The sequence below is a fragment of the Cydia pomonella genome, chromosome 15 (assembly GCF_033807575.1).
Source record: "Cydia pomonella isolate Wapato2018A chromosome 15, ilCydPomo1, whole genome shotgun sequence".
Lineage (NCBI taxonomy): Eukaryota > Metazoa > Arthropoda > Insecta > Lepidoptera > Tortricidae > Cydia > Cydia pomonella.
The window spans coordinates 11,257,361-11,277,841 of NC_084717.1; the positions used below are offsets into that span (position 1 = coordinate 11,257,361).

The 20,481-nt window shown below is 38.5% G+C and overlaps 1 protein-coding gene across 9 annotated transcripts in view; it reads right to left on the bottom strand.

Annotated features, from left to right (window-relative positions):
• Positions 1 to 20,481, bottom strand: part of LOC133525828 (uncharacterized protein CG43867) — a 515,679-nt gene that overhangs the window by 26,243 nt on the left and 468,955 nt on the right. For 7 of the 9 annotated variants that reach the window (XM_061862228.1, XM_061862222.1, XM_061862225.1 and 4 more), the window contains 11 exons: positions 9,578 to 9,673; positions 6,478 to 6,660; positions 5,358 to 5,477; positions 4,057 to 4,224; positions 3,386 to 3,485; positions 2,942 to 3,090; positions 2,160 to 2,285; positions 1,777 to 1,888; positions 1,308 to 1,544; positions 598 to 787; positions 110 to 317 (listed from right to left, as the gene is read on the bottom strand). In XM_061862228.1, the coding sequence (XP_061718212.1) occupies positions 110 to 317; positions 598 to 787; positions 1,308 to 1,544; positions 1,777 to 1,888; positions 2,160 to 2,285; positions 2,942 to 3,090; positions 3,386 to 3,485; positions 4,057 to 4,224; positions 5,358 to 5,477; positions 6,478 to 6,660; positions 9,578 to 9,673 (1,689 nt within the window). The remainder of the gene's footprint in view (positions 1 to 109; positions 318 to 597; positions 788 to 1,307; positions 1,545 to 1,776; positions 1,889 to 2,159; positions 2,286 to 2,941; positions 3,091 to 3,385; positions 3,486 to 4,056; positions 4,225 to 5,357; positions 5,478 to 6,477; positions 6,661 to 9,577; positions 9,674 to 20,481) is intronic. The other 2 variants (XM_061862221.1, XM_061862227.1) reach the window with 2 other exon arrangements.

Sequence of the window (20,481 nt, forward strand, 5' to 3'; positions counted from 1 at the left end):
ACTAAGATTGATCTCATCTTGAAGCTTAAGAGTACTCAAGGTAACAGCAAATCAAGAGTATGAGAGCGTGACGTTTTTAACGATGGAATATTATTTTAGTATAAGATACCTGTAAAACTCTGATCCAATCCTCCATAGTAGCGATGCTGTCAGCCGTGAGGTAGTAGGTGCGACTGCCGGTGTAGATCTCGAAGGTGGCGGCGCCCTCGTTGCGCGAGATCTTGCAGGCCTCGCCGAGGCCGATCTGGCCTTGCGGCTTGCGGGCCGTTTCTGATTGCGACTTCCAGTATGAGAGGGTACCGTTTTTCAAAACGAACCTGAAATAAAGAAATAAAGAATAATGTTCAAGGCGTCATAATGTTTGATTGTTTGTGGAAGGTTAAATTCTATGTACACTGTCATCCTCCTAGCGTTGTCCCGGATTTTGTCTATGGCTCATGAGAGCTCGTGGTCCATTTCAACTAATCCCAAAAATTGCCGGTGTAGGAATTATGTGGAGTGAACTTGAGTGTGTTCGCCTGCCGCCACGTTATTGGAAATCAAAGGTTTAAGTTAGTCGTTATCGGATAGAAGGTATTTGTCGTGGTTGCAAGTCACCATCGTTTCCGCCACGTCTTGAGCTTGCCGCCCAGCTTGGCCAGATGGCCGCTCTTCTCGAGCGCGTCGACGCGCGGCGCGGGCGGCGGCGCGGCGCGGCCCAGCGAGGCCAGCGAGCCCGACGTGTCGCACGACACCGCGTCCGGCGGGATCGCGTAGTCGTCCGACATGCCCGACTCGAACGACGTGTCTACGAAATAATTAATAAACCTATATAATCCACACTTAACATACTATCGGACTTCGAAAACGACTAATTATATTCTAAAATCGATCATTACAGACAGAAAATATATCCTGGTCACGGCACCGAATTGTAATAGCCGACCCTTATCTTTTGATGTGCCTTAGAAGCCATTTGACTAGAGAATATACTCCGACAAGCTAGCTTTGTCAACAAAAAAAGGCCAAAAATTAAAAAAAATGTAAGGCAAAAGGATCGATACAAATTTTGAATTTGGCCCTTTGTTTCTACTGACAAAATTTTGGGTTTGCTAGAATATGTATATTCCGCATTATTTTAGGAAACGGCTGCATCTTTTAACTGTCAATTTCAAACTCATAAATATGTATCGATCTAAATATGTATCATTTATTTGTTAATTTTGTGTATATCATCACAAACTGAATTAGTTCAAAAGCAGGGCTTTAGTATTTACCTAAAGCTAGCTAAAGATCCTCGTAGAGACATAAATAATTAAATCAGTTACCTCTAGTTTTACTCTGCTTGCTCGGCGACCCACTACTCGACCGTTTAGCCGGGCTCAGACTAGAACTAGTCTTCACGCTCTTCGACGGACTGCTCGCACTGAGACTGGTGTCCGATGAACTGCACTGGCCGTTCGCACTGTTGGTTAGCACTAGGCCGTGGTTGGACGTCTGTTGTATCGAGGCTGGGAGAACGTTGGTGAGGTTCACGTTGTTGATTGGTTGGCTTGAGGTTTGAGCTGGTAAAATAAAAACACCCGAATTGATTGATTGATTCCGAAGGACGCCCGTTACAGTGACAGTGAGGTTTTTGAGTGGTTTGAAAAAAAAAGTGGTTAACCCAAAAATCTAACTTAAAATCTAAAGCTCAAGCAAGACCTAGTTTTCTCCATAGGTGGGAAAAGCAGATGATGAAATGTCTCATTAAAACTGAAACATCAATTGAAGGAGGTATTTAGACAGGTTATTTACCGAATATATGATGCGGTGTGTTGTGAACTGTGACTCCCATAGAATCTTCACCGTCAGACGAATCATCTGACGAGTCACCCGTGAATGGCATCGATCGGATCTGTGACGCTCGCTGAAATTAAAATTATTTATTTTAAATTACATGTTTTCATTGCGTAGTTAATTTTGGAAAAGTCTCTTGCGACTTAAACTATAAATTAGAGTTAAACTTTTTCGCATTATTTGTTAGCGGACTGCAGCAGAGAGACAGGAACGGATTTGATCTGGTAACTGCTTGACTCGTGAACTGGTCGCGGACACGGTGGCGGACTCAGCTCTTCACTTGATTTGCATAAGACGTGGACCTTGTGTGAAGGCATTAGAGTTGTAAATGGTATACTAACCCCTTTGACAGTGGCGTAGACAGGGACGGATATGTTTTGGTAACTCGTTGACTCGTGGACTGGTCTTGGACAAGGTGGTGGACTCAGTTCTTCTTCTACAGATTGTTGTAAGCCATCGTCAGCCACCTAAAACACACAGATTAATTTTATAATATTAATTCATATTTATAATATAATTCAGTTTGGGATTCGGTGAATCTATGGATGATCAAGGTGAGACTCATACGTCATATTATGAAGATCTTTTTATCTAAATTTATTTTCGAATGCACGTCAATACTGAACTATGTCAGGTAAACTATGCTGTACTGTATCTTGCTGACATATACTCTCGGTACTCTGACAGCCTTACCCGAGAACCATGAAACGCACGCTCCGAGCATACACGCGTGACGTTGACGCAGACCGCAATACATTGCTTACAACAAATGTATGCCGATCGGTGTCAACGTCGCACGCTCGGAGCGTGTGTTTCGCGGAACTCGGGTAACGCAGTCTTGTTCAATTGTCTGCAGCTATTGACGCCGTAAGTTGCGTACAGTGTCAGTACCGACAATTCTATAGTACCATACTGGTAGAATGTCGTGCCTATTGTTACTGATTGTGCCTAATGTTTCCAATAAGACCCATTTGTTAAATGGTGGTGCAGCGGCTCAGTAAGCGGGCGCTGCTGGTCTAACAAACACGAGTCGCCCCTACAACTGCCGCTGCGACTGCCCTGTACAACTCGACTGGGACCTGCCACGCTGGCGTATGTTCTGAGGGTATATTAACAAGAGTACCTGGTAAATCTTAGCTTCCCAACTTGGGAAGCGATGTAGCGGCGGCGTGGGCGGGCGCGGCTGGTCTGACGCACACGAATCGCCGGTTGAACTGCCGCCGCGGCTACCCTGAACCACTACTGCTGGGCCCTGCCACGCTGGTGTTCGCTCTGGGAAATATACATACGGTAAATTTAAAGATAAATGAAGATGCAATAGCAAAAATCCTCAGCAAAACGCCCAGAATTCTTAGAAATGGAGCTGAAGTTGAGTAAGCTAGCGCCAATTTTATGCATGTATGATGTATAATAGATACACAACAAAGCCGTCAATGCTACTCAGTATTGCCAAGAGATAGAAAATCACGAGCACGTGTAACTAAGCTTTATTATAGTCCGAGTAACTTAATTTTATGTGCTTTTTATAACCCAGCATTTGAATTACCAGCGAAGACGCCATATTTACCTCTACTTGGTGTATAGATTTCTGCATAATCATGTGTAGTATCACCATCCGTTGATGTGTTTGGCGTTGTTGGCAGCACCACGAGATTCTCTACAGCCGCCTGAAAAAAAAATACAAAATTTAAAAACTAACCACCTTTTCTCCACTGTGCAGCTATCGGACTAAATCCGTTTAGATAAGCTCTCATATCCCATTTGATTAGTGATAACATATTTGCACTAAATAATGGCATTATAGCAATTCATTTACATGCCATTCACATTCTAGTGTTTAGTTAAGACATCAGATTACCTTGTATTAGTGATATTTGATGTCCGAGACAAAATGGTAGACAATAGACCATCCATATTGGAACATCCGTACTACAATTAAGTGAATGGAATGGTTATCTGATTTGAATAAAATCTGAATAGAACACCAAATGTGGCTTCCAGACGAAGATGGTTATAGTAATGAATGCAATGACAACTTGAGGCCTAGGCCTATTGGGTATACCTACTTCCCGGTGGGAAGTAGAGATAACTTTTCTGCTGACGCGATATTGCATCAGTGGGAGTATCCAAAGTGCGGTTCATTCGGTTTACCACTCGAGGTGGTATGGTTGCGACGATACCGTATTGTACTGCAGTGTACTAAAGTAACATTAGTAATAACATCGTTTAATAACTCACTGCCAGATCATCGGCTAGTAGGCTGGCTGCCGTCCGTTCGTCTAAAGTCCGGTTCATGGTGTTGACGACCGGCGGTGGCGTGGCGCTAGCGTGAGGCGTGCCGATGGATTGGTTGCGTCGATGCCGCACGGGGGTGCTGTAGTGAGGCTCCGACGAGGTTAGTGGTAGCTGGAATAATAACAAATAATCAGAACTCTATAAAATAAAATTACCACAAAAATTCATGTAAGAAAGAAAGAAGATGTAAGAAAATAAGTCGTGCTCCTGTTTGACAGTTGAAGATCGTGCTGTAGGCCCCATATGTTATGGTATCTGAACTGACGTTTATTATACATCAATATTATTTCAGCCTGGACCTCACAAGCATAACATTATTTATTATAGTTTCACTGTTGTGACTGAAGAAAGAAATGATTAGGCACATACTCAACAAAGAAACAGTGAAATCCAGGCTTACAATTACAACTGTGTTTTATAACAGGTTACAGGAACAAAATGAGTAACCGCAAGGAGCGAAATGTTCTTTTCACCGTGCAATACTAATTGTGCTAGCAAATTAAAAGAAACATCTAACACCTGAGGAAGAAGTTATAAGCAGGCAGGTATAGGTAGGTAAGTTTACAAAAGTGCAAAAAAAAACCTAATCTCACATAAACGACAAAGAACGCTAAAGATTTGTTGTTGTGGGTAGTTTCAAGTAGTTTAAATATTGACTCGAACTTTTGAACTCTTCCAGCAATGAAATAGAGTTGATTCATAGCAGATCTCTTACCCTTATTAGACAGCCAAGTGCATAAAAATCAACTTAGGGCATATACAATAAGTTGTAAAGTGCACAGGGAGAACAATGGGTATAAGGTAGAAATAAAGATACTTCTCAAATGAACCAAACAATTAATAAAGTGCATGAAAATATTGAATGACCATCTTAAATACATCTAAGTGCAAATAACAACTATTGTAATTGAATTAGTACCTATGTCAAAGTTTAGGTATGAGAAAACACCCGAAATGAAAATATTTTTTTTTATTAAATCAATTCTGTTTCTTATGTCGATGATATAAGGGTTATTTTCTCATAACTATGATAAACATCGAAATATTGAGGTGCATCCAGATCTTTCGAACGCACCACTAGTGCGCCATTCGTTATCTCTGTCGCATAATATTTGCGTACTAGTTAATACGAACAGGAATCTAACCTTCTGCAAACGACGCAACTACGTCACGTTCCCCAAATCTGGACGCAAAATAAGAAAATTTGAGCACAACATAGAGACAGACAGCCAACTACGGACTACCTGTGGCCCCTCGAGGCTCTCTGATCTCCGCCTATTGGCGGCTATCAGGCTGGATGTGGCTCGGGGCGAGCCTTCCTCAGTCCTGACCTCGAGGGACAGACTCGCTCGAGTGGGGAGGAACTGGGGGTAACGGAATAATGCTAAAGAATAAAACTAGACTGCAGGGATGTTATTTAGTAAGAGTGTCACCATGAAATGACTTGAAATTTTTGTAATTTTTTCTTTGATATCAATACTAAACAAACAAACACACAGACCTGCTGTTTATGACTATAAAAAGTTATCAAACAGTATTGCAACAGAGCAGTCTAAGACTGATTCTTCTGAGTGGAAAATATAAGATGACTGTAAGCTTTATAAAGTCAACTTTTATCCTCGTAAGGCTCAATGTACAATATTCGCTGTAATCTAATTAGAAACTTTCACGAACCAAATAAAGTAGCATTTCATTTGTTTCTATGCTTTTTAAAACAAACGAAATTCATTCCCATTTACAATAGGAAAACTTTCTATGATGGGTCTTATAGTAGGTACCACTTCAAAGATCTTCTTCATTTAGGTTTTAAGTAATTTTTAAATAAAACTCTAAAACAGGATTTTTTTAACAAAAGCATATTGAGCAATCCAGGGGTCAGCAAACCTCGGCTCGCGAGCCGCATGTGTCTCTTTGGAAGTCCAATTGCCACTTTTCAAAATCCAAATATTAAAATATGAGAGTTCTCAGACCCCTGAAAACAACATATGGCATTTTTGAGCTTCCTAAAACTGGTGAATCATATTGCGGTTCACTCTTCTTCGCAAAAGATTGCTGACCCCTGGGGCATAGTTTAATAGTACATTACGATACAAGTGCGAAAAATAGGAAATTCGAAACGAGTGGCGATAAATTAAAACACGACCGAAGGGAGTGTTTTAAATCGACACGAGTTGCGAATTACCTATTCGCACATGTATCGTACAACGTTTTACAGTACATATGGCCCTTTTAATATTCGACATAGTAACGTAATATGCTAATTTTCGCACTAGTGCGGTAAAGTAGCACCATATGTACTGTAAAAATTGTTATAGTATTCTTCAAGTATTTTTTGCATAGTACATAAATAAAAATACTCCTCACCGCACGGCTACCCTGCGTGGCAATATGGTTCCTAAGCAGCTCCAGCTGTTGGTTGCAGCGGTGGTTCTGCTCTCGGAGCAGCTGGTTCTGCTGCTCCAGCTCCTTGAGTTTGTTGGTGACCCACTCCTTGATGCGCGCCGCCTTCGCCTCTACCTGCTTCGCGTCTTGGAGCCGCAGCTGCTTCTGGAAGAGGGGAAATTGTCAATAATTGACATAAGTGTAAAATAATGAATGCCATAAAATTACCCAACTATAGTCCAGCAATATAACTAAGGTCCACAAGTTCATCACGTAATTAGGTATCAATAAATGTTCTTTTCCATTTTGTCTGTGTTTTTTCTTCCACGTCCATTTATTACGTCAGGGCTTCAGGGGGGGGGGGGGGGGGGGGGGGAGTGGGTCAAGCCGAATTGTGTTTTGATTAAGACTGCATTGACCGTCCAGTGGCGCCCTCATTGGTGGAATTGTGTTTTCTAATAAACCAATTCATTTATGTATAAATCAGTATATTATCATTATGTCCTACTAATACCCCTCCTTTTGGTCTTTGTCACAGTTTTATTTTGCTTATTTTTTATTTTTTCAATTAAATGGTAAATGGTGGCCACATTTTTCCATTTAGTTGATAAAGCAAAAAACAAGCCACATAAAACTATGTTTCACTTGCACCAATGCTTTACCTACCCAATCTAACCTTAAACAAGATTAACTTTATATCTAACAAGCAACACCAAAATGAGATCAATCTCAACACAGCTTTATTTCCACATATTAAGAGAATTCTTCTTTATATCAAGTATTCTACATTTGAATTCTAGCAAACTATGTGTACATAAGTATTGGTAAAACACACGTATTGAATACCTTAATGTACGGAAGCCAAACCTGGGCCCTCACCAAACGCCAACTGAACAAGTTACGTATCTGCCAAGTTTCCATGGAACGAAGCATGCTAGGAATAAAAAAAGCTGATCGGATAAGGAACCAGGTGATAAGAAGCAGAACCAAGATGCACGACATTGTAACAAAAATTAGAAGGCAGAAATGGAAGTGGTCAGGTCATACCAGTAGAGGCATGGACAAATGGAGTAAAAAGGTGATCCAGTGGTACCCAAAAGGCTGTAAAAGAAGGCAGTTCAAACGATGGGATGACGACATCAGGCCTGTTGCTGGTGCCACATGGAGCAGGGTTGCCAGAGACAGGAACGAATGGAGAAGGCTGGAGGAGGCCTATGCCGACTGGCAAGCGGGCACCCAATACATTTAACAACACATCAGTGAAAAACAAATAAACAGCATTTGGGTGTGATGACAAAAAGGCTATAATATAATATATATAATAATATAAAACTAGGATTCCTCGAGGAGCTGGGCTGGCAGGACTAACCCACCCCCAACATATCACGCAAAATAGGCGCAAGTCGTCGAGTTGCGGGAAATCGCCCGAATACAATACAATACAATATAAAACTAAGTGTAAAGTAAATTAAAATGGTCAATGATAAGATAAGAATTTAAATTAGAGACAAAGTCAGAAATTAAATTCTAAGAGAGAAAACTAAGATTAAGATGTAATATATTCAATAAGAAAGAGTAAATGGACCTGGGCTGGCCATATATCTCGAAAAACCAGCGATGCCACACTGCAGGATTCCGAGATCTTAATATAGACATGCATGGACATGACTCAAATGCCACAATCCTGTTCAAAAAAGTAATTATATTAAATGTTATTTTAAATAAAACATTTTAAGTTTTTGAATAAGATGTCTACTCTAAATCCTGTGGTGTGGCACCATCCATGCCAATCACTGCGAATAACCGGTGATGGGTGGACCAAACTTGTCCTAGAATGGTTACTAATAGGTACTCCAAGAAGGCAAAAAAAGACCAAAAGTTGATGGTCAGAAGAGCTGGGGATTTTCGACAGATAATGGCGGGGAAAAGCACAGAATAGGAAAGAGGGGGAAAAATTGGGGGAGGCCTTTTCTGCATATGCAACATGCGAATAAATATATAATATTACTATGAAATGTACTAGAAAGAAAAGCAATTGAAATTGAATTGAAAGGCTATTACTACTGCTATTTACTATTACCAAGTGTGAGCTAAGTGCATAATATAGCTTTTTAATGTGCATGTTACTTATACTAAGAAACAGTGTACTTATTGTTGAAGATCCAAATAAATAAAATAATAAATAAAAGTAATCAAGCACTGGATTTTATGGCTTTTTATATGAAAACCAGCCTAGTAGTAAAACTATTCTAACAAGAAAATCTATTAGTTTACGATGAAGGCCAAGTTTTTGAAGAATTTTAACTACTAAAAGAACTTACTTATGTACACAGATATAATAAACAAAAACTATAAAACAGATACTCGAAGAGAAAACATAAAAGTTTTCATCGCTCTACCTCCATGTTTAATGAACGCTCAAACACTAATAAAAAGAGCTTTTCTTTATGAATTGTGGACACGACTCGATGTTATACTCCTGCCACCCACGCGATGCACATTGAAATATATTTATTGTACACATTTTCATTCATAAATTTACAGAAAACGAAACAATAAACATCGCTACATAAGCTCCATTTTGACGTCACGTCACGTCACGTCAGTGTCTCAGTGACGTTTAGGTAGCTTTTTTATTTATCGCTGCGTTTTGTTCACGATTTGTTATTGCGTTTCGTATCGGCGAATACCGAAATTAGAAAATTCTCTTTTACTCTCACTAAGACGTACTTAGAGAGACACAAGTAAAAGTATTTTTCCGTTTCACCAAATATCAACACAACTTTTACAATATTTGACATGTAAAAAATACTTTGTCTCTAAATGCCAAAAAAAATTTCAATGTTAGATATGAACCATTTATTTACATTTCAAATATTGTCAACGATGTGCTGAAATTCCGTGAAACGGAAAAGGATTATAAGGCCCGACATCGGGACTGATTTCGGGCTCAATATGTGGATGTAATTGGCCCTTAAGTGTTACCGGATATGATGATTATTTCGATGCGTAGAAAAATTATAAAGCATTTATCATTTTTATGTAATAAAGTAGAATCATGCGCGATTTTCATGTACTTTACCTGTTCCTCGATCTGTCCTTCGAGTCGAGTGATGGCTTTGGGCGCTCCGTCAGCGCCCGCCGGCCACTCGCAAAGCCGCTGCTCCATGGCGCGGACCTGAAACAAGTAAAAAGCATTTTTAATGTCATGTTTTGTAGGTACTTGCCGTGCCGAATAGGATCTCGACGGCGCAAAGAAAACCAAGGGTAAGCTTATCATACTTATAAAGGGTAAACATTACAAACATATCATCATTTACTTATTATATTTAAATACCAAGTTTATTTAGCAAAGGATAATGCCGAAACCATAACTGTGTTGCGCCATTGCCTGCTAATTCGTGGTTTGTTATGCGTGGCGTATTATATCAAATATCACACACCACTTTTTCTAATACACAATACTTTTACACAATTTTTTTGTATACAATACTTTTTCTAAGTCATCTAAAATAATACTTTGTTTACTATAAAACCCATACATTACTATTACAGTCGTCGAGTAGAAAAACTCATTTGTTACTATTACAGTCGTCGAGTAGAAAAACTCATTTGCGATGCGCAAATTCTGATAGCGTCCGATAGCTAAAACGTTAGTATGAATATGACATAATAAGCAAAACGGAGTATAAAGAGCTTACTTATTACATCAATCCTCTCCTCGTTGGTCCCGATGACTCTTGCAAGGGCCGTTTTCCGTTTCACGAAATATAAGAATATCGTTAACAATTTTTGACATGAGAAAAATACTTTGTGTTGCAAGTGTCATCGAGCCGTCGGGACGTCAGTCTCGATCGCAAGCCGTCTGGCGGCAGGATGGATGTAATAAGCCCTTAAGTGGTTAGATCGTAGAAGAAATACCTGCACGATGGCCCTGGAGATTGTGTAATGTAATAAGACCTTTTTGAAGTTTTCCGTATTGCAACATTAACATGGTTGAAATGAAACGGTATATTTAGATACTGCGACACAATTCATACCTAGATTAACCACAACCTGCTATAGGATTACTGTGGCATACCTAAAGCTATGCAACATGAGACAACGGTACTGAGTAAGTCAGATACTAAGTATTTCAGATACTATGTAGGTATGTCTTGTTAAAGTACAAAATACGCTATGCACTTCAACAAGGAACTAATAATCTTACCACGAGTTTGACACTGACATATTCGCGAACGTCTGCGTAACTAACTTTCTATACATCTCGAACGCACTAATATCTGGCATATTAGTATACGAGCGAGATGCATAGAAAGTAAGTTACGCCCACGCTAGCGAATATGTCAGTCTCCGCTCAGTGTCAAACTAGTGGTAAGGCTACAGGTGCTAACCTACTCATAAAAAGTTACGATTCCTTGAGTCTTTGTTAAGATTTTGAGCTGTAAAGTATAATAAGTATTGCAGCGTAGTTAATTCTAAAACCGGCTTAAGTGCTGCTACAAAATCCCTAATTGGAAAAAGCAGGTGAATCCAGTAAGTAATTAATGTAAAATAGCACTGGGACTACTGAGAGAGTCAACACATTTTACATAGTAAATACAGTACGGTAAGTACATTTAGTACCTAAATTTGCATTTGGAACAGAAAAGAGGGGACTTGCTTTGGCAAGAAACTCTTAAACTAAAATGAATACAAAAAAAATCCTATGGTTATTGGAATTGAGCTTGAAAGTCTTGAAACAAATGAAATAAACCCTAAATAAATTACCATTAAGGGTCATTTAGATGCAAATTACCGGATCATGGTGAAAACAGTGCATGCGGGGGTACGTGGCGGATGGATTAATCAATCGTGAGGGATTAGGGCAAAGCCCCGAATTGAAATACCAGAGCTGCTCTGTATAGGATTAACACAGTATCGCGTATCATGTTGTTACGGGTATGTTACACTTTTAATTGTAACTTTATTTCGGTTGCTGTAGAACTAGGTAGTTTCCAATGGGTTGTTAATTTAGTTAGAGCTCTCATGCATTTCTGTCGACCACAGTAAGGAGTCGCAGTAAATAAGATCGTAATACCTAAACGTAGTTTACTAAGTTGTATGTCGTGTTACTGGCTGTGCTATACCAGGTATATGAGGTACACATATGGTGAAAAAGGTCTCAAAGAGCTCGAGTTCCACAAAGATACTTAATCTCCCTTCTACATTTACATCAGATGATGATGATGATGATTTAAAGATTCTTTACAAACAAAGATATGTCCTAAAAAGCGGCCAAGTGCCAGTCGGACTCGCCCATGAAGGGTTCCGTACCATTTATGACGTATTAAAAAAACTACTAACTAGATCTGGTTCAAACCAATTTTCGTTGGAAGTTTGCATGGTAATGTATATCATATATATTTTTTAGATTTTTCATTCCGTTATTTTAGAAGTTACAGGGGGGGGGACACACTTTTTTTCACTTTGGAAGTGTCTCTCGCGCAAACTATTCAGTTTAGAAAAAAATGATTTTAGAAACCTAAATATCATTTTTAAAGACCTATCCATACATACCCCACACGTATGGGTTCGATGAAAAAAAATTTTTTTTTTTAATTTTTATGACGTATTAAAAAAACTACTTACTAGATCTCGTTCGAACCAATTTTCGGTGGAAGTTTGCATGGCAATGTATATCATATATTTTTTTTAGATTTTTCATTCTGTTATTTTAGAAGTTACGGGGGGGGGGGGGGGGGGGACACACTTTTTACCACTTTGGAAGTGTCTCTCGCGCAAACTATTCAGTTTAGAAAAAAATTATATTAGAAACCTCAATATCATTTTTAAAGACCTATCCATAGATACCCCACACGTATGGGTTTGATGAAAAAAGATTTTTTGAGTTTCAGGTCTAAGTATGGGGAACCCCCAAAATTTATTGTTTTTTTTTTCTATTTTTGTGTAAACATCATAATGCGGTTCATAGAATACATCTACTTACCAAGTTTGAACAGTATAGCTTTTATAGTTTCGGAAAAAAGTGGCTGTCACAGAATCGGACAGACAGACGGACATGACGAATCTATAAGGGTTCCGTTTTTTGCCATTTGGCTACGGAACCCTAAAAAGACAGAAAAGTTCAATTACCTCGAAAACCACGAAATTTTTACTATAGTGCATTTTCTAGACTAGCCTGTCGGTAATTAGAAGGTTATTCATTAATTATTGCCCAGGCACCCGTTTAATCTTATTTAAGGTGACAGTCCATTTCCAACTGCAGCTGCACTACCGTTGCGACATTACTGGTGCGACATTACTGCAGCGGCCGACTGCTGCTGTTCGCGGCGTGCAGTCGCGGCAGCGTTCGTCAGTTGATTGTCAAAGTCAATGAATAATGTCACTGTCAGACGTATAAATAAAATTACTAATTTACTTATTTGTATTTTTTACGAGAAGAAGTAAGTGACGATAATGCTACATGGTACACGAAAACGAAAAACAGTTTGCCTTTCTACAAAAGTCACAGTCAGTCGAAGGCAGCTACGCAATATTATTAAAAAACCAGATATTGTTGGTGATCGTTTGTTTGTCGATTAAATGAATAACAATTTAACTTCAAATTGAAGAAATACAACCAAATTACTCAAATTAAATGAATGCAGAGGAGAAATATTTCTTCACTTAAGGTAAGTTAACATTTTGAAATTATCTTCCCCATCCTCTTGACTAAATGCGTGACCACCGCACACAGCAACCCGACGAGAGCGGGACTCATGTTGCTCGTGATGGATACGGTATGCGCACTTGATCCACTTGCATCACGTGATCCAGCCAAATCCAGCCGGTGGTGTCTGCACGTTTTTGGTGGCCTAGTACCGCCTGGATGTAGAAGTCTGCGATAAACGTCCCCTCAAAAAGCTAGGTAGGCTCTTTTATCCCGGGTTTACTTTATTTTTGCAAAGGGATTCGTGGGCTTGGGAGATGGCGATGCGACAAAATAAATTCTCCAATGCAGTCGTTCAGTGTTAGCAAAATATTACAGATTTATCTTTCTGAGTTTTCATATTAAACCAATCTTTCATTAGTTACCTAAAAGTAAAGAATAAACGAATAAATTGATTTGTAAGAGCTGATTTAATATTGTCCAGTTTCCTATTTCAAACTAAAGCACAAATTTAAATCTTATAATCGCTCTTGTGTTGCAGGTGTCCATGAATAGAATAGAATAGAAAGTTCTTTATTATTTATCATTTTTGTTACATATAAATATGTCCGCAAAAAGGCGGTGTGTCCTTAATGTAATATGTCTTTTAAGATCTATACATTTAGTTTATGTCGTGTAGCCAATTTATGGCTCACAAGCAAGTGTTATAACCTACGTTAGTAATGTTATTACACTGTTTCATTATTTGTTAATCGAATTTTTATTTTAAAACATGTTCCCTTGAGGGTAGACTCCTTTTACTCACGTATTTATTTCTGTCTTTTTTGCTGACATAATCTATTTCGCCGATTCTGTTGCTGTACATCATCGGGTTGTATTGACCGTACTTAACATATTGTGGACCAGGGTTCTCTAGTCCTGGAATGCACAAGTTATTAAGTTTGTCTAGCATGTCTCGGTGTAAGTCATGAAGTCTTAGATGCCATGGATCTTCATCCAGTAAGTCCCATAACATTTCTGTTGGTATTGAACGAGGAAAACCTCCCGCAGACTTAAGAGCCATGCGGTATTGCCTTTCAAGAGTTAAAAGGTTCGTCTTGCTTACTCGAGGGAGTAGTTGTACTATTCCATAGTCTAATATAGGCAAGAGGCATGCCTGTACTACCTTTAGTTTGGTTTCTATGTTTACTTTCGAGTAGTAGCCGATTATAGGTGCTAACATTCCTCTGACACTTCTAGCTTTTCTTACGACGCTTTTGACATGTTCGTTCATGCTTAGTCGTTTATCTAGTTGGACACCAAGGTATCGAACACAGTTTTTGTATTCAAGATGGACTCCTTTTAATTTGACTGTCGGTTTATAACCGTTTGGGTTTCGTACACTACGTACTCTTTTATTAGTGAACATTATGCACTCTGTTTTATCAACGTTGCAACGTAGTCCCCAACGTTCGTAATAATCGACTATTTGATTGGCAGCCCATGTAGCACGTCGTGTAGCTTGATCCGGTCGAAGTGCTGAATTTAAAATACACAAATCGTCGGCATACTGTGAAAGCATCTGCCCGGCTATATTTGACTTCGGTATATCATGCACATACAGATTAAATATTAGAGGCCCGAGGATGGACCCTTGAGGTACTCCGTGAGGGACTTCTACTTCATCTCCAATTGTTGTTCGAAACTTTCCACGCACCTTTCGATTCAACAGATAGTTTTCAATCATTTTGATGATATTATTGCTGATATCCTTTTCTATTAGTTTGAATGTAAGGCCTTTGTGGTTTATTGAGTCAAAAGCCTTACTCAAGTCTGTCGATATCATAGCAACGCTATGCCCTTCTTCTAAAGCATCTGAAATATATTTAGATGTGCGTAGAATCTGTGTTCCCGTGCCTCGTTTATGCATGAAACCATGTTGGTAATCCGGAACTAAATGTTGACATGCCTTCAGAATGCGGCTATATAATATTTTTTCGCAAACCTTACCCATGACATTTAATAAAGTAATGGGTCTATAAGATTTAGCATCCTTGTAATTTTTCCCAGCTTTATGTAGAAAAATACATTCGCCCAATTTCCACCTCCTTGGATAGTAACCGGTTATTAGGACGTAGTTTATAACTTTAGTCTAAGCCCAATAAAATGCAGGACCCGCTAACTTTAATGCATCTACTTTGATGTGGTCTGGCCCAGGCGCTTTTTTGTTTTTAAAACAGTAAATAGCTTTTTTTACTTCTAAAACATTACATTCTTCAAGTGGTTGATACGGTGTGTATTGCTCATTACCTTCGTCTATTTTTTGTATGGGGGATTCCTTTACTAATGCTGCATCGACAAGTTTATCTATCGTGTCTTTTTCAGTGTTACAGCTTTCAAGTTGGGGGAGTTTTTGTGGTGGGTTTTTCAAAGATTTTTGAATTCTCCACATTTTTGTTCTGTTGTCTTTAGTGTTTTCTATTATTTTTGTCCACGTAGTTTCTCTATAGTCTTGTAATGCTTTTTGAAGTTGTTTTTTAGCGTTATTGTAGTTGATTCTAGCTTGCAAATGCCCACCAGTCCTCTTTACATTTCGTTTAGCAGCGTTGCGTTCCTTGATCATGTCTTGTATTTCCAATGGCAGTAATTCTTTTTTATCCTGAATCTTTTTTGGTACGACAATATCCAGAGCCATGTTGATTGTTTTTTCAAGATTTTCTATATACAATTCGCATTGTTCGTCAGTCTGTAGCTGCACACTTGGATCGATGTTATTTTCAATTAGCTCAATGTATTGTTTGGCTAGACCTTCATCTTCATATAGGAGTCGCATGTTTCTAGTTTCATTTTGTTCTTCCTCCATGTCAATATCCATACAGAAAAGCCAGGGCAGATGATCTGAAGATACTGATTCGAGATGTTTACAATGTACGTTTGAATGTCTTGCTTCGCCAGTAATTAGAGCTACGTCCAGTATACCGTTTCCTGCATGGCATGGTCTTGAAGGTAAACCTGTATGTCTTAATTTACATAGGCCATCATCGATACGTTTTTGCACTTCGAGTCCAGCACCGACAGTTCTAGTGTGATTCAACTGTATCATTCGGAGATTTAAGTCTCCGATGTTAACTGCATCGCTGCTTTCGAGAAGATCTTCTACCTCTTCTCGAATATTTCTATATCCTGTTATGGGTATATATATGCCTCTTACTATGATAGATTCTCCCGTCTCAAAGTTTGTCGTCAGTTTAACAGCCACCCCTTCGATTTTTCAATCGTTGTTGCTATGCCCCGGTATTACCTCAACTTGACTCCATCGCAGTCCTTTTTTTAAATATACAGCTGTTCCAAGATGAACTTTTCTCATATCATATAGTTTGTCATAGCCGTTTATGTTATATTTCTGTTTTTCGAAGTCAACCTTACATTCGTTTAGCACTATTATGTGTGGATTTGTTTTTGTTATTAGGTTTTTAATCTCGGTAAATTTGTTTCTAAGTCCCTGAACGTTACAATGAAAGATTCTGAGGTTCTTAGTTGTAATCCTCTTGCCTTTATTATCCATTTCTGATAAGTTGAATGAGTTGCTGCATTTGTTGTTGCATCTGATTCATAAATTGTTGTTGCATTGTTTGGAACAATGTAAACATCCTGTTTATTATGTCTTCTTTACCTAACAAGGTTTCTTCCTCCTTAGTAATTACCTGAGCGCATGAAGTTTCCGGTTTCGCAATAGCAGATGAAATATGTTTTTGTTGTTTTCCAGGTTTAGTATTAGATGTTGATTTTTCTTTATTAGCTTGTTGGAAACGAAGTCTTCTTTCTCGTTGCTTCTTAATTTCTTCCTGAAACAAAGGGCATTTTGCCTGCCTAGCTGTGTGCCCCGGTTGACGACATTTTGAGCATATTTCTATGAGTTTACTGTCATCGTTCTGTTCAGTCTCGATTTCGGATACATGTTTACGTCCACAGTGTGCTTGAACATGACCAAAGTCAAGGCAGTTTTTACATTGAGTAACAGCTGTCGGTTTTACCCTGTATTTTTCTATTTTTACCTTTTGGTATAAGATAGTTGTAATGTTTTTAATGTCTTTCATATCCGTTTCACCACTAAATATTAACACGAGTGCCCAGTTTCGTAGTGGTACTGTCCGTTCTGGTGTCATACCGTATCTTTCTTTAATGTCTTGTTTTATTTCATCTTCATTATAGCCACTGGTTATGACTCCTTTGGCTTCCGCAACTGTCAATACAATTTTATTTTAAAACCGCTGTCGCTTCTCTTGTGGTTCAATTTTGTAATTTTTCTTACGTTTGAGTATCCATATGCTACCATGAGGTGTTAAACAACAACTTTGCCTTTTGTATTTCTAGGTAATACAACTGAATTATTGCTTCTTTTATCTCAGAAATGGCTTTGAAATGACAAAGTGAGAAAGTGTCACGATATTATACACCGTGGGCTGGTAAAACCTGATAGATTTAAAGTTGTATTCTTAATCGCATTTAGAGGCTAAAATATCATACAAATTTTCTGTAATCGGTCTTCTTTCAGAGATAATGGCAATTCTTGCGAAAATTTGTTTCTGCAATAACTTTGTGAAAAACGCCTTTTTCGCTGCGGCGCTGCCTCTATGTGACTTGGTTTAGTCATACCTTCTGACAAACATTACTCAACTAAAAAGAACACTCGCAATTTTGATCTATAGATGAATTAAGAAAACTTTACTTCTTCGTGGTAATGTTTTTTTTTTTCGCCAAGATGTAGAAAGAAATAACGTGCTGTGTGCAGAAAATGGCTTTTAAATCGGCTAAAAGAAAAAACAGAACATTTTTTTCCGAATTTTACTAAACTTTTTTTGATCCTCAGGAATGCGTGGTTAAGATCTGTCGGATTTTACCAACCCACGGTGTATATAATATGATATTACGACACTTTCACATTTTATCACGCCAAATTCACTGTGCCACGGTACTGTCAGCGAGAATTCAGTAATTAATCCTGTTAAATATAAGCATCACTGAAACTCCTAAGCACGCCTCCAACTCCAGAAGTGATACATGCGCGTTGCCGACCCTTTAAAAACCTGTACACTTTTTTTTTCAAGAACCCATACTGTAGACCTTCAGAAAAACCTCGGCAGGGAGCTCATACTAAAGCCGGAGCGCCCGCGGGAGGAAATTCCTCTTAAGCCACACAGTGCGCGACCATTGTTGCCACTAAAAAAATGTAATTTACTGTGGTTTCGTAATATCCTAACACAAATACAGAGGATACAGAGTAAGCTATTTCATTCGAAACATTTTCTCAGTCAAAATTTGGAAAAAGAGAGAAAGAGGAAAAAGAGAGGAAATTGCATACGACCACTCCGTTCAGTCTTAGAATTATCATAGAAATATTATGTTGTCACATTTTTATGCTATGTGTACATGATTGTACGATAATGGTTAGCATACCTACATCGATCTTATTCTAACACATAAGTGCGTCCTGTAATTTAGTAGTAGTAGTAGTAAAACTTTTTATTGTACAAAACAGGAAAAAAACACTCATCATTAATACAAAGGCGAACTAGTTTTCCAGTTTTTTCACTATTATTAGTTTGTAAATAATTTATAAATACATACATACATAGCTACTATCTACTTATTGCCTACCATGAAAATCTTAATTTGAAAATCGTATATTTGCCTCTCTATCGTTCTTGCCCTTTCGAGCTTATAGCTATTCTCGGAAAACTACGAAAAAAGGAAAGAACTGTTTATTTAATGAATTTATCAGGAAACATTAAAAAAAAACAAGAGCAACGTCAAGATACAGAGGAACTACCGCGAAACACAGAAACTATCGGGGTTGTTTATCCGCGGGTGTAATAAACTCCTTATATTGTAGTGGTTATATTCTCTTTGCTTAAAGCTACTAATATCTGTGACCAAAGACATTTCTGTAAAGATTTGACGTGCGGTTCGCAGTTGCGGTCGTATGTACACCAAACAGTAAAAATCACCATGCTACGTGCAGTCGGTCTTGTCATCATTTTACTATGGAATTTGACAATAACACTGACGCATTCAGGCCGCTGCAGTAATGTCGGAGCAGTAGTGCAGCTGCGGTCGGAAATACGTTAAAATTACCATATTACGTGCAGTCGGTATTGTCATTGATTTTACTATGGAAATTGACAATAACACCGACGCGTTCAGGCCGCTGCAGTAATGTCGGAGCAGTAGTGCAGCTGCGGTCAGAAATGGACTGTCACTTTTAGGAGTATGCTGTTCCAAATGTATTTATACCTAATCCTTAGTGCCCAATTCATATTGTTCCAGTAATTGTAATTGAGTAAACATAAAAGTCATACTTTAGAAACTATTGGTATGCCAAAAAGTTCGAACTGGAACTTTGTCATAAAAACTTAACCCATTAGGATTCGAGCATAGGAACAGTTACAAACTTTGAAAAATAGTTCTTCTAACAAACCCCGCATATTAAGCACTTACGCAAACTTTGTGTTTTGTATTGCTGTTTCGAGGACCTTATGGAAATTATAACTGATTTATTCGACTGTTGGAGACTACCCGAACTGATCCTTTAAAGTAACTTGCTAATAATAATAAAGTTGGTACCGTGCGATATTACATGTAAATAAAGTGCAGCATGGTTACAATACCTGATCTTACAATGTAAGTAATTATTTCGGTCTCCTTGCCTCAGCTTGAACTCATTATTAGTGTTTAGGTTACTTGCACTTCAGGCATTTTTTTTCTGTATGGGAATCTACTTTTTTAGTTTTACTGCATTCAACAGAAATTCTGCAGAAAACAAGGGCACAATCCCGCACACTGGAACCCAATAAACAAAAACCCATAAATCCGGAACGCGACTCTGCATGCGACAGTCACATAACACAAGATATAACACAACACCATAAACCCCTCCCACGTCTAAGGCGTTAGCAGGCCACGTATTACCACTGGTTTCGCAAGCTCTCGTAAGAGGCTTTCTCTAGCGAAGTGTATTACATTTCGAACATGGGGGTTTGCAGACAAAAATTACCTACCCGTTTTGCCTTTATTATCCTTCATTTTCCATACAACATTTATTGGTCAGTTTTGTAATGGTAAATAGGTACCGCATGTATGGTTGTTCCAAAACTGACCATTAAAAACGGGACACATTTTTATTGCCTAAATCTATAAGTGCTCATGATTCTGAGTAGAAATAACACAAAATTTGTTAGGTTTAAAAAAAAATGACATTTTCGAAAATGCCCACATGCCAAAAGGTTGTACCTATAATTTCTTCTTAAATATGTTTTTCTTTATTTTTTTAAATGACGCACCTTCACGCTTCCTCT